General features: G+C 44.9%; 1 protein-coding gene across 1 annotated transcript in view; it reads right to left on the bottom strand.

Annotated features, from left to right (window-relative positions):
- Nucleotides 1-20021, bottom strand: part of LOC112235954 (serine/threonine-protein kinase 11-interacting protein) — a 43034-nt gene extending 23013 nt beyond the window's left edge. The window contains 21 exon segments of the mRNA XM_042323812.1: nucleotides 373-482; nucleotides 2289-2604; nucleotides 5812-5984; nucleotides 11846-12062; nucleotides 13131-13241; nucleotides 13456-13676; nucleotides 13866-14336; nucleotides 14446-14521; nucleotides 14996-15172; nucleotides 15329-15370; nucleotides 15477-15566; nucleotides 17228-17331; nucleotides 17893-18022; nucleotides 18141-18212; nucleotides 18326-18433; nucleotides 18518-18601; nucleotides 18603-18614; nucleotides 18718-18792; nucleotides 19006-19208; nucleotides 19403-19470; nucleotides 19825-20021. Of these exon segments, the coding sequence (XP_042179746.1) occupies nucleotides 373-482; nucleotides 2289-2604; nucleotides 5812-5984; nucleotides 11846-12062; nucleotides 13131-13241; nucleotides 13456-13676; nucleotides 13866-14336; nucleotides 14446-14521; nucleotides 14996-15172; nucleotides 15329-15370; nucleotides 15477-15566; nucleotides 17228-17331; nucleotides 17893-18022; nucleotides 18141-18212; nucleotides 18326-18433; nucleotides 18518-18601; nucleotides 18603-18614; nucleotides 18718-18792; nucleotides 19006-19208; nucleotides 19403-19469 (2859 nt within the window). The 5' untranslated portion in view covers nucleotide 19470; nucleotides 19825-20021.
- Nucleotides 20022-22426: the final 2405 nt, after the last annotated feature.

Below are 22426 nucleotides of genomic sequence, written 5' to 3'. Positions count from 1 at the left end.
AGCATGTTATGAGCTGGATCCTCTGTCTCCTGCTGGGGTTGCTTGTGTCCTCTTGGCTCCTCGTCCAGGTGTCCTGAGCAGAAAACCAATGCCCCTCCGCTCCACAGGGCTCCCAGCATGCATTACACATGGAGGAGCTCATCCAAGGTCATGGTGTGGTGGGTGGGGGTGGCGATGAAGAGATAAGGGGGGTGCAGGACAGCGAGAGAACAGCTGGGGGCAAAAAAGCAGCCAGGAGCAGATCACAAGAGCTGGAGTCGACCGGTTTTGGCTGGGTTAGCAGTTCATGGAACTTCTGAGCAGAACTGCTGTGACCGGATTCAGCCACGTCACTGAACTGTTAACCGTTGTCAGAACATTGGTTCTGCTAACCTTGAGAAAGGAGTGGAGCTCCTCTTCCTCTTCAAACACCTCCACATCTAGGAAGAGCTTCAGCCGATGGTCTACCGCCTCATAGTCCTCTGAGAGAAGGTCCAACTGGCCTACAGACACACAGGTCAGAATAGTGTTAGGGTAACATTTATAACAAACACACTGGGACAGCAGTTAGCTGATCATAACCAACACACAGACAGCAGTTAGGTTAGCATAACCAACACACAGACAGCAGTTAGCTTATCATAACCAACACAAAAGAAAAAGCAGTTAGCTTAGCATAACCAACACAGAGGGACAAGCAGTTAGCTTAGCATAAACAACACAGAGGGACAAGCAGTTAGCTTAGCATAAACAACACACAGTGACAGCAATTAGCTAAGCATAACCGACACAAAAGGTAAAGCAGCTAGCTTAGCATAACCAACACAGACACAGCACTAGTTTACAAACAGTACAGTTAGTATGCAACAGCTAACTCAATAACATTTTGGCTATGTATTCTCCCTACTTCCCCTTTTAAACAAATATATTTTCCAGTTATTACCTTGGCAGATCACAATAAAAACTGATAAAAGGGATGGGTGTCTCATAAATGAACATATAGATTTAAGCTTCCCTCCCACTAAATCTAAACTGTCTCTAAACTGTAGTTTATGGAGCATTATGCTGTCACTGTGTAGTAAATCTAACTTGGCATAGGGCTGCTGCTCCATTTAGTGCAAGGTGACACACATATACCCCAGAGACAATAGATAGTAACTAACTGCCAGGAAACTGGCCTATTTACTTTGTGGCCATCATTCACTAGGCCTCTCTGAATCTGGTCCAATGCTACATATATCACTGAGCGGAAGTGTCTATAGCTAAAGCAAGAGTATTCAAATGTTGCATTTACACCTGAGTCTTTTCGCTCTGTTCATCTCCACGCGTCTAACATTCCCTTTTTGATGAACGATAATTCAGATCAATGTGTCCCAAATACATGGAAATCAGATCCTAGTTGTTTTTCATCTATATGTAGTAAACTGGTGTTAGACTAAAGGACTTGTTCAACAAAATAGATGAGTCTTCATCCTCTCAGAAGTTGTCTCAAATTAGCGTCAGCTCAGCGGCTGATGAAGTGCTTTGGGATGGGTCTCTGCAGTGGCGTGTGGTTTTTAAACAAGGATTCCATGTTGTCAGTCATTCAGCATCTCTGTCTGCTACAGTATACCACAGAGGGAAATATTAAGGTCTATTATACTGTGTATATACAGCATTTATACCCCCTCTAAGATCACTCTTTCTCCATCTCTCCTCTCTCCATTCCATTGTCTTCTCTGTGGAGGCTAAAGCATTCCTTCCTCTCCCATCAGTTCTAATAGTAACGGTCTTACTAAACCATATGAGACCTTACTGTAAGACCCACAGACAGAGACCCAAGGGGCCAGCCTGGGAGACTGTCACCAATGTCAAATAACCTATGGATTGTTGTGTTATACTCATTCTTGCAAAATCTAAATATGCATTTCCTCCTTGTCTCCTATCACTAGGGCCCTGTGTTTTGGACTATCACCTCACATGACCTGGATTTTAACCTTTATTTTAAGCCTTTTCCAGAAATGTGAATTACACCAAAAATGAAAGCAATTGTCTGAGGATGCTGCTGGACCGACTAACATAAAGGGAAAAAAGGGGACCATTTGATGAAAAATCTTTAAATAAAAAGGTTCAAATCCAGGTCATGTGATCACTTCTATTTCAGGACCATATCCATTTTATGACTTCATCTGATAGCTGATAAAAACCAAAGGTCCCAATCAAACAATGTTATTTTGTTCACGCCTTTCCCCATCACAATACACAGATGTTAAATCTTAGCAATAACATTGGTTATTGCAGAAGTATTCAAAATGATATATTATGACCACCTGGACTGGCTTGTTCTGCATGCTGATCCTGGGGTCCAGGTGAGGTAGCACTAACAGTATAGCTGTAGCTCCCTGCTATACTTCCTTTACTCTGGCCCTCTGTACTGTAGAAGCTGGCAGGTTGGGACAGGCTCCGGTCACGGCTCTGGTCCTCCCAGGTCTCCCCCAAGGAGAAGGAGCTTCCCTTGGCTGAGAAGAAGGAGGTGGGGTCCTCCATGGAGATGCTAGTCTGGATAGTGTCCTGGGTTGAGGCCTTCATGGCAGGGCTGCCGAAGTGGCTGGCCCTGGCAGAGGAAGGACCTTCCATGGTGGGATCCTAAAAACAGAGGGAGGGGGAATATGGGAGATTTATTGACACTACGGCGGGGCCTGAAAGCTGATTGGTAATCTAGGGTAATCAAACTGGGGTACGCGCAATGCCGTCAGGGTTACGCCAAATAAAAATGTGATTCACATTTTAAAATACATTTTTTAAAACATTTTCAAACAGTCCATTTAGATTTTCCAACGGGGCTATATATTTGGGTGAGTTCCCCCCCCTCGCCCGAGTAGCCTCGTTTCACTGCCCAAAAATTTAACGATCTCATGTTCAGCGAGATAACACATTGTCAAATACAGGTAGCCTGGTCAAATAATTAACATCCAATCACATTAACGGTTACTCTCTCGCGGGAATTCCACTAACGGTCCGTATGTAGCCAAAACGTAGCTGCTGCTCATTCCGTTTGCTGGTGGTGGTTAAAAAAAGTAAGGCCCCGCGTCCATAGACACACATACAAGCTCTACTGGTAGTACGGCTACTACCAGCAGTACTGCACCTGTCGACGACAAGTTGTTCTCCTTCCACGAGCACGTCCATTGCTAGCATCAGTAATTCTACATTTGTTGTTAGACCAGGTAGCATGGACACTGGCAGTTGTGAATCTGATGCAGCCGAAGAGCTACTGACCCCTTACTCGGGAAAGCACCGAACAACAGGGATGTTGGACCATCGAAGAGGCGCAAATATAATTAACTACATTGATTTGGGGTTCACTTATATTGGGAGTCGTGCCTTTCCTCAGCCACAGTGTGTTATATGTGTAAAAGTACTATCTCACAACTCGATGAAACCGTCAATCTCACAAAGACATTTAGAAACAGAACATGCCTATTTGAAAAATAAGCCACAGGAGTTTGAGCGAGAATTAAGACGTTTGATTAGTAAAAGCAACAGATACCATTAATAAGAAGGGGCTAGAAGCGTCTTATATGGTGAGCTACCGAGTGACTAGGACAGGAAAGACCCATACTATTGTGGAGGACTTAATTCTTCCTGCTGCCGCGGATATTGCTGGGACAATGCTGGGAGAAAAGGCCCAAAAAACTATACAGACAATGCCTTCATCAAACAACACTGTTTCACGATACATCAGTGACATGGTAGGAGATGTTTTTTTGAAACAATTACTGCTTCACAAACAAGCCAGTGAATTCTATGCGTTACAGCTGGATGAGTCAACAGACGTGGCGGGCCTGGCACAGCTCCTCCGACCTGTTACGTTTGTGGGGGGTCAATTAAGGAAGACATGCACGTGCAAGCAGTTGCTTCCGATGCTACTTGGGTACACTGCAGCTTCCGATGCTACTTGGGTACACTGCAGCATCCACCGAGAGGCTCTTGCTGCCAAGGGAATATTTTCTGCATTATGCAATGATATGGGCAGTGACCTTGTACCGCTTTTACAACATACTGGTGTGCTGGTTATCATGGGGCAAAGTATTGACACGTTTTTATTTATTTTTTTAAATTGAGAGACCAGCTTAAAGTTCTTTACTGACCATAATTTTCACTTGTCTGACCGCTTCCATGATGACAAGTTTCTCACACGACTGGCCTATCTGGGTGATGTTTTTTCTCGAATGAATGATCTGAATCTGAGATTACAGGGACACTCCGCAACTATATTCAATGTGCGGGACAGAATTGTGGCTATGATTAAGAAGTTGGAGCTCTTCTCTGTCTGCATTAACAAGGACAACACACAGGTCTTTCCATCATTGTATGATTTGTTGTGTGCAAATGAACTCAAGCTTACGGACAATGTCAAACGTGATATAGTGAAGCACCTAAGCAAGTTGGGTGCGCAATTATGCAGGTACTTTCCTGAAACAGATGACACAAGCAACTGGATTCATTATCCTTTTCATGCCCTGCCTCCAGTCCACTTACCGATATCTGAACAAGAGAGCCTCGTCAAAATTGCAACAAGCGGTTCTGTGAAAATGTAATTTAGCCAGATTTCTGGATTAGACTGCGCTCAGAGTATCCTGCCTTGGCAAATCGCGCTGTTAAGACACTGATGCCCTTTGCAACGAAGTACCTATGTGAGAGTGGATTCTCAGCCCCCACAAACATGAAAACTAAATACAGGCACAGACTGTGTGTGGAAAAGGATTTAAGACAGACTCTCTCCAATACAACCCAACATAGTAGAGTTGTGTGCATCCTGCCAAGCACACCCTTCACCCCGCTATCATCCAGAAGGCGAGGTCAGTACAGGTGCATCAAAGCTGGGACCGAGAGACTGAAAAACAGCTTCTATCTCAAGGCCATCAGACTGTTAAACAGCCACCACTAACATTGAGTGGCTGCTGCCAACACACTGACACTGACACAACTCCAGCCACTTTAATAATGGGAATTGATGGGAAATGTAAAATATATCACTAGCCACTTTAAACAATGCTACCTAATATGTTACATACCCTACATTATTCATCTCATATGCATACGTATATACTGTACTCTATATCATCTACTGCATCCTTATGTAATACATGTATCACTAGCCACTTTAACTATGCCACTTTGTTTACATACTCATCTCATATGTATATACTGTACTCGATACCATCTACTGTATCTTGCCTATGCTGCTCTGTACCATCACTCATTCATATATCTTTATGTACATATTCTTTATCCCCTTACACTGTGTATAAGACAGTAGTTTTGGAATTGTTAGTTAGATTACTTGTTGGTTATTACTGCATTGTCGGAACTAGAAACACAAGCATTTCGCTACACTCGCATTAACATCTGCTAACCATGTGTATGTGACAAATAAAATGTGATTTGATTTGATTTCTCATTAACCTGTGGCGAGTTCTTCACAATTTTCAATAAACAAATAAGGTTATGTAAGATGGTTAAATAAAGAGCTAAATTACTTTTTATTATCATCATCCTGGTCCCATAAGAGCTCTTTTCACTTCCCACGGGTTGTGACAAAAACTAACTCATTCTTATGTTTTATAAATGTATTGTATAGTGTGTGTGTGGCAGGCTTACAATGATTGCAAAAAAAACTATATTTGAGAGTGCGCTGACCCTGGTGCTAGAGGGGGTACGCAGCTGGAGGTTGAATGTTTGAAGTAGTACGGGACTATAAAAAGTTTGGGAACCACTGCCCTAGACTTTAAAAACATGTTCATCATACAACATATTTAAATACATCATAAAGACTATAAAATCTCAAACCTTGTTGCCAGGTTGACTGGGTAGAGGTGTATCTCTGTGGTTGAAGGTAAAGTGTCGGTCAGTCCCGTCTTGGCATGGGGAACCATGGACGGGCGTACTGGTGGAGGGAGCTGATTGGCCAGCCAGCTGGACCACATGATCACTACCACACTCAGGACAGATGACGGTACTTCCTGAAGACGTTGTGTAAATTGACAAGTAACAGAAAATAAATACATTGTTTCAAAAGTGTTATACTTCAGTGTGAATTCGTACGTATTGGTAAATTAGTGTGCTGTAATGGTTTCATTTCTGTACACAAAAAGACTTGTTATAAAAAGGTACAATTCTGTCCATAATCTGCTCTTTAAAAAACAGAGTTAATGACTAGATACTTCAGCATTCCCTTGGTGTAGATGTCGTACTCAGCATATAAAAGGAATATGACTAACTACATTCCAACTACAAGTTACAACTGTCAAAAACTGTAGAAATCTGTAGAACAAACTCTCCTTGAGCTCTGGGCATGTCAGAGCATGTAGTCATTTCAGGTCTGGGTTGTTGAGGACCAGGAGAGGAGAGCTAAGCTGATACCAAGTGCTTAAAGCTATCTGTCTCCGCTAATTAAAGGGGTTAGTTAGTCGTCTGTGGGATCAGCAGTCAAGCGTTAAAAGACAAACAGGAATGAAAAGCTACATTTGGCGTGTGAGTGATTTGTTCTGGTAAATTAGTACTTTATAGAGAGTTGATTAAAATAGTTGATAGATAGAAGAACCTCAATCACTTTCAACAAAGTTGACAGCCAATTTATAAGGAAAAAATGTGGTCGCTTGGACCATAGCCGTTATGTCTGTTGCCATAGTAACTTCAAGAGGTTTTAGAACGACTTGTCATCGGACCTCCGCCCACATCTGTGTGACGTCTGTCAGGGCAGGAAGATAAGGTGATCCTGCACGCTGCCAGTAGAGCCCTGTCCTTAAGATCAGACCTGGAGATCTCTATCAGAGAGATGGAGATGACTGAACATGAGCAAAATAAAAGGACACACCAACATAAAGTGTCTAAATATGGCATTGGGCCACCACGATGTGCAAAAACAGCTTCAAGGCGCCTTGGCATAGATTCTACAAGTGTCTGGAACTCTAATAGAGGGATGCGACATCATTCTTCCTTGAGACATTCCATCATTTAGTGTTGTTGATGGTGGTAGAAAAACACTGTCTCAGACGCCGGTCCAGAATCTCCGATAAGTGTAGGGATGGGCGATATGGCCTAAAAAAATCACCTCAATATTTTCAAACTCATGGGCTGATTTAACGATATACAGCTTGATTTTTTAATCTATATTCTCCAATTAAGATTTTTTTTGTACAATTAAAAAGGTCAAATACACTGCATTTCAAACAGTCAGTAATAATCAAATGAATTCAGGTTTGTGAAATTATACCTAGGCTAAATATAAGCCTTCCACAACCAAGACCCACATCATTTAATTATTTTATCAAAACCCGCATTTCTTTTGCAATAATCACTGGTCTAGTAAGATGTCCTTTTTGTTAAAATGTTTACCAGAACTAAGCATAACGCACATTCACTAATAATGACTAACTTCTTGTGGCAGGCATTACAGAAAATGAACACAGGTCGAATACAGTGCCTAAAAAAACAGAAATACCGTGTTAACATAAATTAGCTCAGATGCATCTTGTTTCTTTCCATTGATCATCATTGAGAGGTTTCTAAAACTTGGAGTCCACCTGTGGTAAATTCAATTGATACAAGGTCCCACAGTTGACAGTGCATGTCAGAGCAAAAACCAAGCCATGAGGTCGAAGGAATTGTCCGTAGAGCTCCGAGACAGGATTGTGTTAAGGCACAGATCTGGGTAGGGGTACCAAAACATTTCTGTAGCATTGAAGGTCCTCAAGAACACAGTGGCCTCCATTATTCTTAAATGAAAGAAGTTTGGAACCACCAAGACTCTTCCTAGAGCTGGCCACCCGGCCAAACTGAGCAATCAGGGGAGAAGAGCCTTGGTCAGGGAGGTGACCAAGAACCCGATTGTCACAGCTCCAGAGTTTCTCTGTGGAGATGGGAGAACCTTCTAGAAGGACAACCATCTCTGCAGCACTCCACCAATCAGGCCTTAATGGTAGAGTGGCCAGACGGAAGCCACTCCTTAGTAAAAGGCACATGACAGCCCGCTTGGAGTTGGCCAATAAGCACCTAAAGGACTCTCAGACCATGAGAACAATATTCTCTGGTCTGATGAAACCAAGAGTGAACTCTTTGGCCTGAATGCCAAGCGTCACATCTGGAGGAAACCTGGCACCATCCCTATGGTGAAGCATGGAAACTAGTCAGGATTGAGGAAAAGATGAATGGAGCAAAAGTACAGAGATATCCTTGATGAAAAGCGTTCACGACCTCAGACTGGGGCGATGTTACTGCGGAACATTTCAAGAATTTGAAAGTTTCTTCAAGTGCAGTTGCAAAAACCATAAAGAGCTATGATGAAACTGGCTCTCATGAGGACCGCCACAGGAAAGGAAGACCCAGAGTTACCTCTGCTGTAGAGGATAAGTTCATTAGAGTTACCCGCCCCAGAAATGGCACAAACTCAAATATTTTGATTTGTTTAACACTTTTCTGGTTACTACATGATTCCATATGTGTTATTTCATAGTTTTGATGTCTGCACTATTCTTCTACAATGTAGAAAATAGTACAAATAAAGAAAAACCCTTGAATGAGTGAGTAGGTGTCCAAACTTTTGACTGGTACTGTAAATGTCATGTTATTTTATGTATTTTTTTTTCAATAAATTAGCAAACTTTTTTTTTTAAATAAAAAAACTGTGCTTTGTCATTATAGGGTATTGCGAGTAGATCGATGAGAAAATTTAAAAAACTATTGAATCAATTTTAGAATAAGGCTGTATGGGAAAAAAAAGTCAAGGGATCTGAATACTTTCCAAAGGCACTGTAAACAATCTCTCAAGCACAAGCGAACATGCTTTTGAGAAGACTGCTAATCTTTATATTTATATTTAAATTTCTAACCAACTTGGATCTAAACTCAAGCAAAAAAATAAAATGTCCTCTCACTGTCAACTGTGTTTATTTTCAGCAAACTTAACATGAGTATATATTTGTATGAACATAAGATTCAAGAACTGGGACATAAAACTGAACAAGTTCCACAGACATGTGACTAACAGAAATGGAATAATGTGTCCCTGAACAAAGTAATCAAAAGTAAGAGTCAGTATCTGGTGTGGCCACCAGCTGCATTAAGTCCTGCAGTGCATCTCCTCCTCATGAACTGCCCCAGATGTGCCCGTTCTTGCTGTGAGATGTTACTCCACTCTTCCACCAAGGCACCTGCAAGTTCCCAGACATTTCTGGGGACTTGGTCCCAGACGTGCTCAATGGGATTGAGATCCGGGCTCTTCGCTGGCCATGGCAGAACACTGACATTCCTGTCTTGCAGGAGATCAGCCATACTGCTCGTTCTGTGCGTGGTGGCATTGTCATGCTGGAGGGTCTTATCAGGATGAGCCTGCAGGAAGGGTACCACATGAGGGAGGAGGATGTCTTCCCTGTAATGCACAGCGTTGAGATTGCTTGCAATGACAACAAGCGCAGTCCGATGATGCTGTGACACACTCCCCCAGACCATGACGGACCCTCCACCTCCAAAACGATCCCACTGCAGAGTACAGACCTCGGTGTAATGCCCATTCCTTTGACGATACACGTGAATCTGACCATCACCCCTGTTGAGACAAAAACCATGACTCGTCAGTGAAGAGCACCTTTTTCCAGTCCTGTCTGGTCCAACGACGGTGGGTTTGTGCACATAGGCGACGTAGTTGCTGGTGATGACCTGCCTTTACAACAGGCCTTCAAGCCCTCAGTCCAGCCTCTCTTAACCTATTGCGGACAGTCTGAGCACTGATGGAGGGATTGTGCGTTCCTGGTGTAACTCTGGCAGTTGTTGTTGCCATCCTGTACCTGTCCCGCAGGTGTGATATTCGGATGTACCGATCCTGTGCAGGTGTTGTTACACGTGGTCTGCCACTGCGAGGACGATCAGCTGTCTGCCTTTTCTCCCTGTAGCGCTGTCTTAGGCGTCTCACAGTAAGGACATTGCAATTTATTGCCCGGGCCACATCTGCAGTTCTCATGCCTACTTGCAGCATGCCTGAGGCATGTTCACGCAGATGAGCAGGGACCCCGGGAATCTTTCTTTAGGTGTTTTTCAGAGTCAGTAGAAAGGCTTCTTTAGTGTCCTTAGTTTTCATAACTGAGTCCTTAATTGCCTACCGTCTGTAAGATGTTAGTGTCTTAACGACCGTTCCACAGGTGCATGTTCATTCATTGTTTATGGTTCATTGAACCATAAGCATGAGAAACAGTGTTTAAACCCTTTACAATGAAGATCTGTGAAGCTATTTTGTTTTTTTTTGCAAATTATCTTTGAAAGACAGGGTCCTGAAAAAGGTACGTTTCTTTTTTTGCTGAGTTTATTTGCTGGCCAACAAGGTAGAAGAGTTGAATTGTTATAAAACACTCTTCTGTCCATCTCCAACTGTTTGAACAGCATGCTAGCCTGTCCACTTTGTTCAGATGTTGAAATCAAGTGGCCTATCTTATTTCTCAGAATAAGAACGAGTTGCCAATTCCTTAAGTAATTGTGCTTTATGCTTATTGCTCATTTATAAAAGACTAGACAGCATGTATAAAACAGACTAGACAGCATGTATAACGATCTTTGAATAAAATGCTGCTAGCGGAACATGGTACCAAACTGACCATTCATGTTCCAGAATCAATGTTCATCAATACTCTTGTTTTAATAGTGTCTGCTCTGCACGCAATTTGAGGAGTTGAGACAGAGTTGAGACAACTTCTCTATTACAGTAAAATAATGTCTCAATGTGTTTTCAGTTTCCACATAACAGATTATGTTGGACTAAGCCTCAAACGCAAATAGCGAGTTGTAACTGCTTATCAGAGGAGGAAGTGATCTCATCTTTGTTGTTGGGGGAGGGGGAGGGGCTTGGTGTGTGTAAACAGAGAGGATTCACTCTCGCCAAAATTGCGTTTCTATGGGCTTATTTTGGACTGAAGCTTGTCGCCTGCCTCCCCGAATTTTGGATAAGGACTCTGAATTGTTAGGGTGGAGACATAAGCATCTTGTCATTATATATAGATCTCTGGTGTAAATATGAAGGCGAACACAGCACAGAGGAGCGAAATACACGAGAACAAGCAGACATAAAACGCTTATAAAAACTAATAAAAACTTGATTCTTGCAATACAGGCATTTGGAATATCCTGTGAAAACATACATTTGAATTAATCAAATTCATTCAATATAAATCGTCCTGCCCTACGTACGTTTTCGATTGGGTTGAGATTTGGTGACAGACACCCACCCACCCTTTAAACCCCCTGTGCTCCTTTGAGACACCGCTTTCAAAGTCACTCAGATATCTTCTTCTAGCCATGGTAACCAAAAGAATGGGTATGTGATGGTCTGTGTGTGGTGTGAGTATGATGGTCTGTGTGTGGTGTGAGTGTGATGGTCTGTGTGTGGTGTGGTCTGTGTGGATGGTCTGTGTGTGTGTGTGTGATGGTGTGTGGATGGTCTGTGTGTGTTGGTGTGTGGATGGTCTGTGTGTGTTGGTGTGTGGATGGTCTGTGTGTGTGTGTGTTTTGCACAGAGGGAGAGAAGAAAAAAATGGAATACTAACCCATTGGGGCAGCAGGTAGCCTAGCGTTGGGCTAGTAACCGAAAGGTTGCAAGTTCGAATCCCTGAGCAGACAAGGTACAAATCTGTCGTTCGGCCCCTGAACAAGGCAGTTAACCCACTGTTCCTAGGCTGTCATTGAACATAAGAATTTGTTCTTAACTGACTTGCCTAGTTAAATAAAGGTAAAATAAAATAAATAACTGACATCGGTTTGGATATTGTAATATTTGAATAACTGTGCCGGTCCCTAGCATGCGTGCATGTGTGTTACTGTACGAGTGTGCCTCTCTCACCCAATCCATCTTCTCTGCACTTGTTCTTCCTCTCCTCCTCCTGCTCTTCCAGTCCTGTCCATCCTCTCAATCTCCCTCCGTCCTCCTGCTCCTTCCCTCCCCGCTGTGTGAACTCTGACCCACAGCGGAGACACTGCAGGCAGACACAGCTGGGACGACCCTCCATGACCCGCCGCTCATTCTCCTCCACCACCCGCGACAGGACCTCTGTCAGTGCCTAGCAACAACACCCGCCGTATTTACAATCATGTATTTTCCAAGACATTCTTTGAGACTTTAATAACAGTCCTTGTATTTTCCGATTGAACAGTTGTATGATGACAGGCTACTTCAAATTTGTATTGTGCCCACATGCAAGTCCAAACAAGAAAACAGAACATTCCAATGGCTGCTTACGTAAAACACACAAACAACAAGAAAGATCTCATTGGGCATAATGAGCAAGGCTTGACCTGTAGGACTGATGGCAACATCCATGGACTACTGACCACAGCCTTGTGGACGTTTTACAACTGTTTGGACGAATTACTACACCCCTGATCTTTCTCTTCGGTAATGATGTGTGTGATCAGTCTCCGGTCTGCTGCCAGTAGAACATCCTAACCCATTCATTGATGATAGGCCCCGCTTTACTGAAGTTGCAAGCCAAGAAATTGCGAGACGCAGTATCTCGCAATAGAATGCTGTTTTTGATTGCAGATAGATAGGCCCAGCGCACGGTTCTGACTCCGTCTGCCTGGTGGCCGACCTACAAATACTGTGCCCCTCTCCTCTCTGTCTGTCCCTCGCTATGAAAGAAGTGAGTGTTTGTGTTCTCAGAAGTACACCAACTTATCAGTCTCCCCTGTTCCAAAAATACTGAATCTTAGGAGACAATCTTGAAACTCAGAAATGGGAGTCAACACCGGGAGTCGACGTGCAAGGAGTCAAGGTATCAATTCTATTGGAGTCGACACTCTCCAACACTGCGTCATCATCGTTAACAGTTACCAAATTATCAGAGAAAGACAAGCGACAGCAGCGTAGTCCTGTATGACAATACTTTCAGAAGTTAAATGAGAAGGAAATGCAGACTTTGAGAGGTGGAGTTGAGGTGCAGTAATGACAGTACAGGTGCAATGCTTAACCATCTGAAAGGGACGTACCAGGAGACCCAAAGCGTTGCTAGCAGCAGAGTAGCTGCATTGTGAATTCATGGTGGAGTTTAAATGGAAAACTGACTTTAAAAAAATGTCTGTTTAACTAGTAAGAACATTTTCCATTTGTCACATCCCTATTGTGTTACCTGCAGTGCCTCCTGGGGGTCATCATCCAGCATAACATAGCATCTCCTCCTCCTCTCTCTGCTGATGTAACGGAAGTAAAGCTCTACCACAGGAAGAGTTCGCTCCACCTCCTAGAGAGAGAACCATCTTTAGAACAAATACTTCTTTCATCATTTCAGGCAACAACAAAAATAAAATAAATAAATCACCCCCCTTCCTCTCGGCATAATTCCCCTCCCCAACCATGCCTCCCTCCACCACCATCCCTACTCACCTTTCCTCTCCTTCCATCCATCCCTCCCTCTCTTTCCTCCCTCCCTCCCCATCATCCCTCCCGCTCCTCACCCTCTCAGTCCAGGTGACCTGGGACATGGTGAACCTCCCCAGACTGTCCAACTCTAGCCGGGCCTGCAACTGACCCCTGCTCATGTCCACCTCCAGGACGTGTCTTGGCTTGACCCTGAGGAACACAGGACAATGGGCCCTGTTCTTCATCCTCAGTCCCTCCTCCTCCTCTTCTGATGATGATGATAGTACTCCCACAAGCAGGGGGTGACACAGGTCAACTAGAGACAGACGAAAGAGAGGTCAAAGGTTGGCTCAGCGTTGCCCAATCAGTTCCTTTGGAACCCCCCAGTCTTTGCACATTTTGGTTGTATTCCCACTCTAGCACAGCTGGTTGGACTAGTTGAGGCTGGATGATAAGTTGTCTACTTCAATCAGGTGTGCTACTGCTAGTTCTGAAGTGCTCCTACCTCCCAAGTCCTCCTCCTCTTCTTCTCTGGTGTCCGTGGGTGTCGCCGGTGTCCCCTCTAACCCCTGACCCAGTCCCTCTGCCATAGTAGTCTCCAGGGTGGACTCTGTGTGCCCGAGGCTGTGGTCAGGCCACTGGAGGGTGGACTCCGTCTCCAGATCTGCATCCCAGTCTGAGGCCTCCTCCTTGGTCTCAGACGAGAGCAGCGGTGGGGGTAGAACCTCCGGGACTTCCAGCTCTGGAGAAGGGGGCTTAAAGGTGGTGGGGCTCACCTGGATGGGGCTGTTGTTGGTTGGGGAGGGGGTGTCACAGAGACTGTTGTTGAGGTGTGGAGGAGCTGGCCTGTACGCCTTGTCTAGGGTGGCGATTGGCGCCCCCTCTAGGTGATGCTGGTAGCGCAGCCAATCCTCACCCAGTTGGTCCCTGAAACTGTCCATGCGTTCAATCTCCTTCTGGTGAGGCAGAACGATGTCTGAGGGGAGAGAGAGGTTTTTATTTATTTATTTATTTATTTATTTATTTATTTATTTATATATATATATATATATATATATACACACACACACAAAGTACATTTTTACCTTGTATAGAGGACTGTGGTCTGGATTCATAGTCACTGGGCTCTGAGATGCTAGCCCGTCTCACCCTCACCTTACTCTGAAACACAGATAGATATATATATATATTATACACACGACATTCCAGAAACATGTTCCTTCTCCTCTGCCTGTATTGATTTGTTCATTCCAAATGGACCTTACCCTGTAGACACCCCCTAGCCCCGTAGACACCCCCTAGCCCCGTAGACACCCCCTAGCCCCTTACCCCGTAGGTACCCCCTAGCCCCCTTACCCCGTAGGTACCCCCTAGCCCCCTTACCCCGTAGGTACCCCTAGCCCCCTTACCCCCTAGCCCCCTTACCCCGTAGGTACCCCCCCCTAGCCCCCCCTTACCCTGTAGGTACACCCTAGCCCCCTTACCCCGTAGGTACACCCTAGCCCCCTTACCCCGTAGGATCTTGATCCTATCAGAGGGTTAGTTAAAGCTATTAACATGTATTTCTTCTAGCTGGTCAGGGTTTTAAGAGGTACACAGAGTACAGCCTCTCAGTGAGCTGTGTAGCTGACTTACTTTGGCTTTCTTCTTGCATTGTCGTGTCACTCCCACCTCGCTGACCGACAGGCTGTCACTCAACTCCCCGCCCCCGCTGGACACTACTTCCTGGTTACCCCACTCTGGAGCCCTGGTGATCAAGGGTGAGGCCTGGGACTGGAGCTGCCCAATCAGCTGTCCCGGTTTGGGTAGCACCTGAAGGTGGGGGGGGGGGGTCCCCATGTTAAGACTATCTGGTACAAAAGTGGCGAATCCCACGAATTGACTTAAAATGCACATCAACAAGTGACCCAACAAGACGAGAGAAGTGTTGAGTATATGCCTGCTGACCCACAGGAGTGGCCTACTCACTGACAACTCTGAGGAGGAGAGAGGGCTGCTGTCCAGTCTGAGCTAGAGGTGAGAGAGGGGGAGACAATATATTAAACTCAAGGAGGAGACAGAGAATCATGAAAAAAAGACTGGGTCCAAATTCAGCTTCCCTCCCCCTCTCACTCACTCTGAGGTAGGCAGCCTTGGGGGAGAGGTGGCGGACAGTGCGGGTTCTGTGGGTCTTCTGGAAGAACAGTGGGTTGCCCTTCAGATTCAGCTAAGAAGAGACAGAGGCTACAGGTCAGCGGGTCTGGGATAACACTGAGGCTACAGGTCAGCGGGTCTGGGATAACACTGAGGCTACAGGTCAGCGAGTCTGGGATAACACTGAGGCTACAGGTCAGCGAGTCTGGGATAACACAGAGGCTACAGGTCAGCGAGTCTGGGATAACACTGAGGCTACAGGTCAGCGAGTCTGGGATAACACAGAGGCTACAGGTCAGCGAGTCTGGGATAACACAGAGGCTACAGGTCAGTGAGTCTGGGATAACACTGAGGCTACAGGTCAGTGAGTCTGGGATAACACTGAGGCTACAGGTCAGTGAGTCTGGGATAACACAGAGGCTACAGGTCAGGTCAGTGAGTCTGGGATAACAATGAGGCTACAGGTCAGTGGGTCTGGGATAACACAGAGGCTACAGGTCAGTGAGTCTGGGATAACACTGAGGCTACAGGTCAGTGGGTCTGGGATAACAATGAGGCTACAGGTCAGTGGGTCTGGGATAACAATGAGGCTACAGGTCAGTGGGTCTGGGATAACACTGAGGCTACAGGTCAGTGGGTCTGGGATAACAATGAGGCTACAGGTCAGTGGGTCTGGGATAACACTGAGGCTACAGGTCAGTGGGTCTGGGATAACACAGAGGCTACAGGTCAGTGAGTCTGGGATAACAATGAGGCTACAGGTCAGTGGGTCTGGGATAACAATGAGGCTACAGGTCAGTGGGTCTGGGATAACACTGAGGCTACAGGTCAGTGGGTCTGGGATAACACAGAGGCTACAGGTCAGTGAGTCTGGGATAACACTGAGGCTACAGGTCAGTGGGTCTGGGATAACAATGAGGCTACAGGTCAGTGGGTCTGGGATAACAATGAGGCTACAGGTCAGTGGGTCTGGGATAACAATGAGGCTACAGGTCAGTGGGTCTGGGATAACAATGAGGCTACAGGTCAGTGGGTCTGGGATAACACAGAGGCTACAGGTCAGTGGGTCTGGGATAACACTGAGGCTACAGGTCAGTGGGTCTGGGATAACACTGAGGCTACAGGTCAGTGGGTCTGGGATAACAATGAGGCTACAGGTCAGTGGGTCTGGGATAACAATGAGGCTACAGGTCAGTGGGTCTGGGATAACAATGAGGCTACAGGTCAGTGGGTCTGGGATAACACTGAGGCTACAGGTCAGTGGGTCTGGGATAACAATGAGGCTACAGGTCAGTGGGTCTGGGATAACACTGAGGCTACAGGTCAGTGGGTCTGGGATAACACAGAGGCTACAGGTCAGTGGGTCTGGGATAACAATGAGGCTACAGGTCAGTGGGTCTGGGATAACACAGAGGCTACAGGTCAGTGGGTCTGGGATAACACTGAGGCTACAGGTCAGTGGGTCTGGGATAACAATGAGGCTACAGGTCAGTGGGTCTGGGATAACAATGAGGCTACAGGTCAGTGGGTCTGGGATAACAATGAGGCTACAGGTCAGTGGGTCTGGGATAACACTGAGGCTATAGGTCAGTGGGTCTGGGATAACACAGAGGCTACAGGTCAGTGGGTCTGGGATAACACTGAGGCTACAGGTCAGTGGGTCTGGGATAACACAGAGGCTGTCACACAGTAAACTACTGATAAGCACACTTCTAAGTTCTCTCTCTCCTTCACCATGTTGAGACTGTGCAGCATAGACAGAGGAGCCAGCTGGGAGTGATCCAGTAGCAGGTTGTAGGCCAAGTCCAGGTGCTGTAGGGACGACAACTGCTCCACTCCTGCATAGGGTCACAGTCACACACACAAATCCGATATCTAAGCATCTCATACTGAGACGGGGGCAGAGTCAGCCATCCAAGACTAACAGAGACTTAGAGAGTACACTGAACAATAGGGAGACGGTTGGGGGAGAGAGATGGGCAGATAGGCAGTACTGGCAAACAAACGCTTGAGTATGCCAGTATATTAATATATTCCTTCGCTTCCTGTTTATCTATAGCCCCCAACTGTTTGTGGACACAAGGCTGTCAACAGATCCAAGGCTTTGATTGGCTGATGTCCTTGTCTTGTACAAGGCTTTGATTGTCTGAAGTCCTTCGCTGTTCCAATACTGATAGAGGTCAGTTCAAGGGGTCATGCATAACAAGTAGTCTTGAGGGAGTTTGCAGATGGAATACTATTGCTAACTATTTGGTATTGATGATTTTTGGCATACATTTAGGGATAATATCAATATTAGGGCTGTGGTAAAAAAATATCCCATTTTCCATAGAGAAACCACCACTACTATCATTCATTATAGACACCATCTGGTCATGCTATCAGAGGTGTTACAGTACCGTTGATGGTCTCCAGCTCGTTGTTTCTGAGGATGAGAGTGAGGAGTTTGGCTCTGGAGCTCAAGCCCAGCGTTGGTGCTCTCTGGAGATTGTTATAGCCCAGGTTGAGGTGCTCTAGCTCACTCAGAGGCTGAGAGAGAAGGAGGAGAAAGACAGTAGATATGGAGATAGCCCAGTGCAGTAACTTACTGCATATCTCCAACTCTGACCCCTCTCAACACACAGACACAAAACCTATCCAGAAATACCTTGAGAAAGTCAGCACACTCCTGGATTTTATTGTGACTAAGATCCAGAGACTTCAGAACATTCAGTAAACTCTAAAAAAGGCAGAGTGACTCACATTAAAACATGGCCCAAAAAAAGTATTCACATTAAAAACAAATGTGAAAGTTAGTGAATAAATAAACCAGAGAGCAGGAGCATGTCTTACCAGTGACTCATCCAGGCAGACTATAGCGTTGTAGCTGAAGTTGAGGGTGTGCAGCTCCAGCCAGGGCAGTGCAGAGCTGAGGTCTCCTCCACACAGAGACAGTAGCTCCTGTAACAATAACACTGGCTCAAACTCCAACACAAAGGGGTCTGTTATTCAGAAAGAGAAAACGGTGAAGTGTGTGTGTGTTACCTCCAGGGAACTGAGGCTCTTGGAGCAGGTGAAGACCTCTAACTGAGAGTAGACTCCCCTCAGGTCCTCCAGACAGTGAGGGGGGGATACGCTTCAACTGGGAGACAGAACAACAGGCCCAGAGTAAGCCAGATTCATCTATATACAACATTTATACTGTTTTGTTACAAAGGAGAAGCGCACACATTTTCCTCCCATACCTCTAAGGACTTGAGAGACTTGAAAGGAAAGATCTTGACCACTGACTGAAGCCTCGACCCAGGTGGATTGATGAGCTAGGAATGAAAAACCAAAGGCCAAAGATCATTATACAGAATGCTATAGCGCCACCTAGTGGCTCAATGAAATTCCCTCAGATGTCCACTTAATTCAATTTTACTTGGAGCGTTTATGAAGTGCTGAGCAAGTTATGCATACATCTATTTTTTTTTTTAAACAGTTCACAAATAGAGCAGGACACACACACACACACACACACACACACACACCTTGAGGGAGACAGTCTTCTGCAGCACGTCGAACAGGAACTGGAGCTGCAGTAGGGAGGTGGTGTCAGCAGGGTGTGAGGGCAGAGCCAGGAAGCCATGTTGGTGAGTCCTGGAGAGGAGGTACTGCTCAAACAGACAACCTAGGTGCTGCAGAGAGTCTGCCTGTAGAGTCAGGGTACTGCTGCCATCCAGTACAGATGTACCTGGAGAGAGGAGAGACAATGGTAACACACCACTTAAAACCAGCAGTTATAATGCAACATAAAATATATTAAGCATGTAGCTACAGTATAGCTATGAGGCCTTAATCATTTCTAACAACGTCAAAAGTACAGATTAGCAAGTCTGTGATAACAAGGGCTATATCTAGAATATGTAGGTGGTGATGTTACTATACCATGATTCCGAAGCAGAGTGGCTAAGCTGTTGACAAGGGTGGATTGGCCACTGTGACATCCAGCCATCCTGCAGGTAAACAATGCACCATAAAATAGATGAGAAGACCGAAACAGATCATTCTGGGGAAATGTGACACGTGCAAACAACCCAAACAATAGCAGAAATTGATAAAATAAAAATACGTTCTCAACTTACAGTATAGAGATGATGGAAGCGAACTTGTAGGATACTGGTTAAATACCAGCTAGCTTGTTAGCTTGTTAGCTAGCTATGTAGAGTACATTGCAATGCAGGACCTGCAGTTGTTTGTGAACGTTAAACTGGGCTACTCACAAAGCCAACATGAATATATCTCTAGCTAGCTGTTGTAGCTTGTCTTGGATAGCATTCCACAGACTATTTCTTGAGACACCAACATACCTTACCTATCTTATGTGACAGTCAAGCAGTGGTCAACATTGACATTCCCTTCCGATTGCCAGCAATACGACAAAAACATCAGTCAAATAACTTCAAGTGTACTCGGTTATCGATGTTGACATCTTCACTTGGACTGATGTCACGTGAGGAAGTTTCGAAAAAAAGATATACAGTGGCCCGGAGAAACCAAATTTCAAAAGGCTGAAACAGGCGTTTTTGTAACTTGTGCCAATCAATGGCTATTGAAATGTTATAAATGAGCGAGACATCTCTCTAAAAAAAAAAACGAGTGTGCATGTTCAAAATATGATTCAGATTCAGTCTGATTTCATGGCCATAGCCACCACTAGATGGCTCCCTATCTCAAGAAGCAGGATCAAATCATAGGGGATCAACAATATTTACTTTATGACAGTGACAGCGCAATGGGGCATTTCCAATTTGCTCATTTGTTCATCTTTATTAAGTGCATTCTGAGAACACTCAGCACTTCTTACTGGTATGCTTTATCGCCCTTTTAAACTGTTCTGGATGTTATCTTTACAATGGAGTGGAAGGACAATACAGTTTTCAACACTGCGAGAAGTAGCTAGATGTAACTATGCAAGGCACGCAAAATAGTATCGTTTAGCCTACTAAAGACTTTTAACAAATCTGTAATTGTGAGTAATTAAGTAAAGTAAGCATTTTTACAAATAGGCCTACTACCACTGCCTTTGCGGGGATCCTTTAAGATTCCACCTTTTATACCAAATGTCCAAAACTAAGTGGTTTCTCTAATTTAAGCCTGTACCGTTCGTCTTGTTGCTAGGTAACACACACGCACGCAGACGCACACACGAGACAATCTTTTTCCATTCGGGACTGGGGATGTTTCCATGTAAGGATTTATGTACGGTAATTTGGTAAACATTTCCATCCACTGAGATGCTCTGGCAGGAAAGGTTCTCTGCAGACCAAGCATACACTGAAAGCATGTTGGGACTGTTTCAAATTCTCCGATTTTTGGGATTGCATTAAAATCAAGCAACATGATTAATGTTATGGAAAACATGGTCCAACTCAACATTGTGGATTAGTTGGTTGCATTTTTATGGGTGGAAATGCCTTCTAAAAAAATCTCTAATTGTGTGACCTTGATTTTCCATTTCAGTTTAGACCATTCAGTCTGCCATCTTCTGTTTGGGATTCTCAATGTATGATAATATGGTTACAGAATTAAACAAATACACAATGCTTAGGTTATGTTTAGATGTTTAGATGTCTTTGTGTGTATGAAGTTTATATTGGCCCATAGATCTGAGAATAAAAAGTTTTCCACAATCCTCAACATTTCTCTATTTATCCAATCAGTGAGTCAGTCAAATTAATGTCAATTAAGTCTAATCAACACACTAAATAAACCATGCTCCTTCACTGTCCAAATGCTGCTCTCAAAATGGAAGAACAATACCTGACCATCCCCCAGTAAGCACAGGTAACCTAGCCTGGAACTCCTGGAACCTAGCCTGGAACTCCTGGAACCTGGTGTAGAACCTAGCCTGGAACTCCTGGAACCTAGCCTGGAACTCCTGGAACCTAGCCTGGAACTCCTGGAACCTGGCCTAGAACCTAGTGTAACGGCTTCTAGGAGTAGTGGGTGGAGGAGTCAGGCGCAGAGAGCAGGTAGTTCAGATCTTTATTCCAAAGACAGTGAAAACGGACATGCCAAACACAAGGGCGCATAAAATACCCAGTCCAAACAAACAGGACTAAACTGTCCGGAAAAATAGAATCCACAAATAATCCAACACCATGAACAGAAAACAAGCCCGCACAAAAGCCGGCGGGCCTAGTGCCCTTAAACAGCCCACAAACAAAACTAAACTCAAAACAGGTGTAACCAATCAGACCAAATTAACGGAAACAAAAAAGGGAATCGATGGCAGCTAGTAGGCCGGCGACGACGACCGCCGAGCGCCGCCCGAACAGGAAGATGCACCATCTTCGGCGGGATTCGTGACACCTAGCCTGAAACCTAGCCTGGAACTCCTGGAACCTGGCCTAGAACCTAGCCTGGAACCTAGCCTAGTCCCACATCTGTTTGGGCTATTTTTTGGTGTGATACTGACCAAAAGGGTTGGCAAAACAGAACAAAAATATCTGTGAGTAGGCTATGGAAAACCTCCTCCTCCTTTGTGGCCTTTTGCACAGTAGGCTACATGTAAATACAACATGGTTGTAAAACGATTCCTCTATTGGCTCATAATTGGCAGAGAACGGAGGGATGATTCAGGATCGGGACATGTCAAGTCAAGGCTTTTCTTCGTCCAGAACAAGGTCAAAGGACCATATCACTGTCCCTTTTGTCTTCACTGCATTCCAAGGGCTTGTTTTAACTGTTGCAAGTGAACCAGTACTGTTTACTTTTAGCCCTGAACAAATCAGGCCTGTTAGAAGGCTTCGGCAGGTTGGATTACAGCTTTCTTGGATCTGTTGTAGCAGCTTACTGTACTGTACTGTACTGTACTGGACTGTATGTCAGAGAGAGAGAGAGAGAGAGAGCGAAACCTCACTAGTAAAATATAACATGTGAGTCAGTAAACTTCTCAGGTCACAATTC

Source organism: Oncorhynchus tshawytscha, linkage group LG07 (assembly GCF_018296145.1).
Source record: "Oncorhynchus tshawytscha isolate Ot180627B linkage group LG07, Otsh_v2.0, whole genome shotgun sequence".
Lineage (NCBI taxonomy): Eukaryota > Metazoa > Chordata > Actinopteri > Salmoniformes > Salmonidae > Oncorhynchus > Oncorhynchus tshawytscha.
This window is presented reverse-complemented; position numbering and strand designations above follow the sequence as displayed.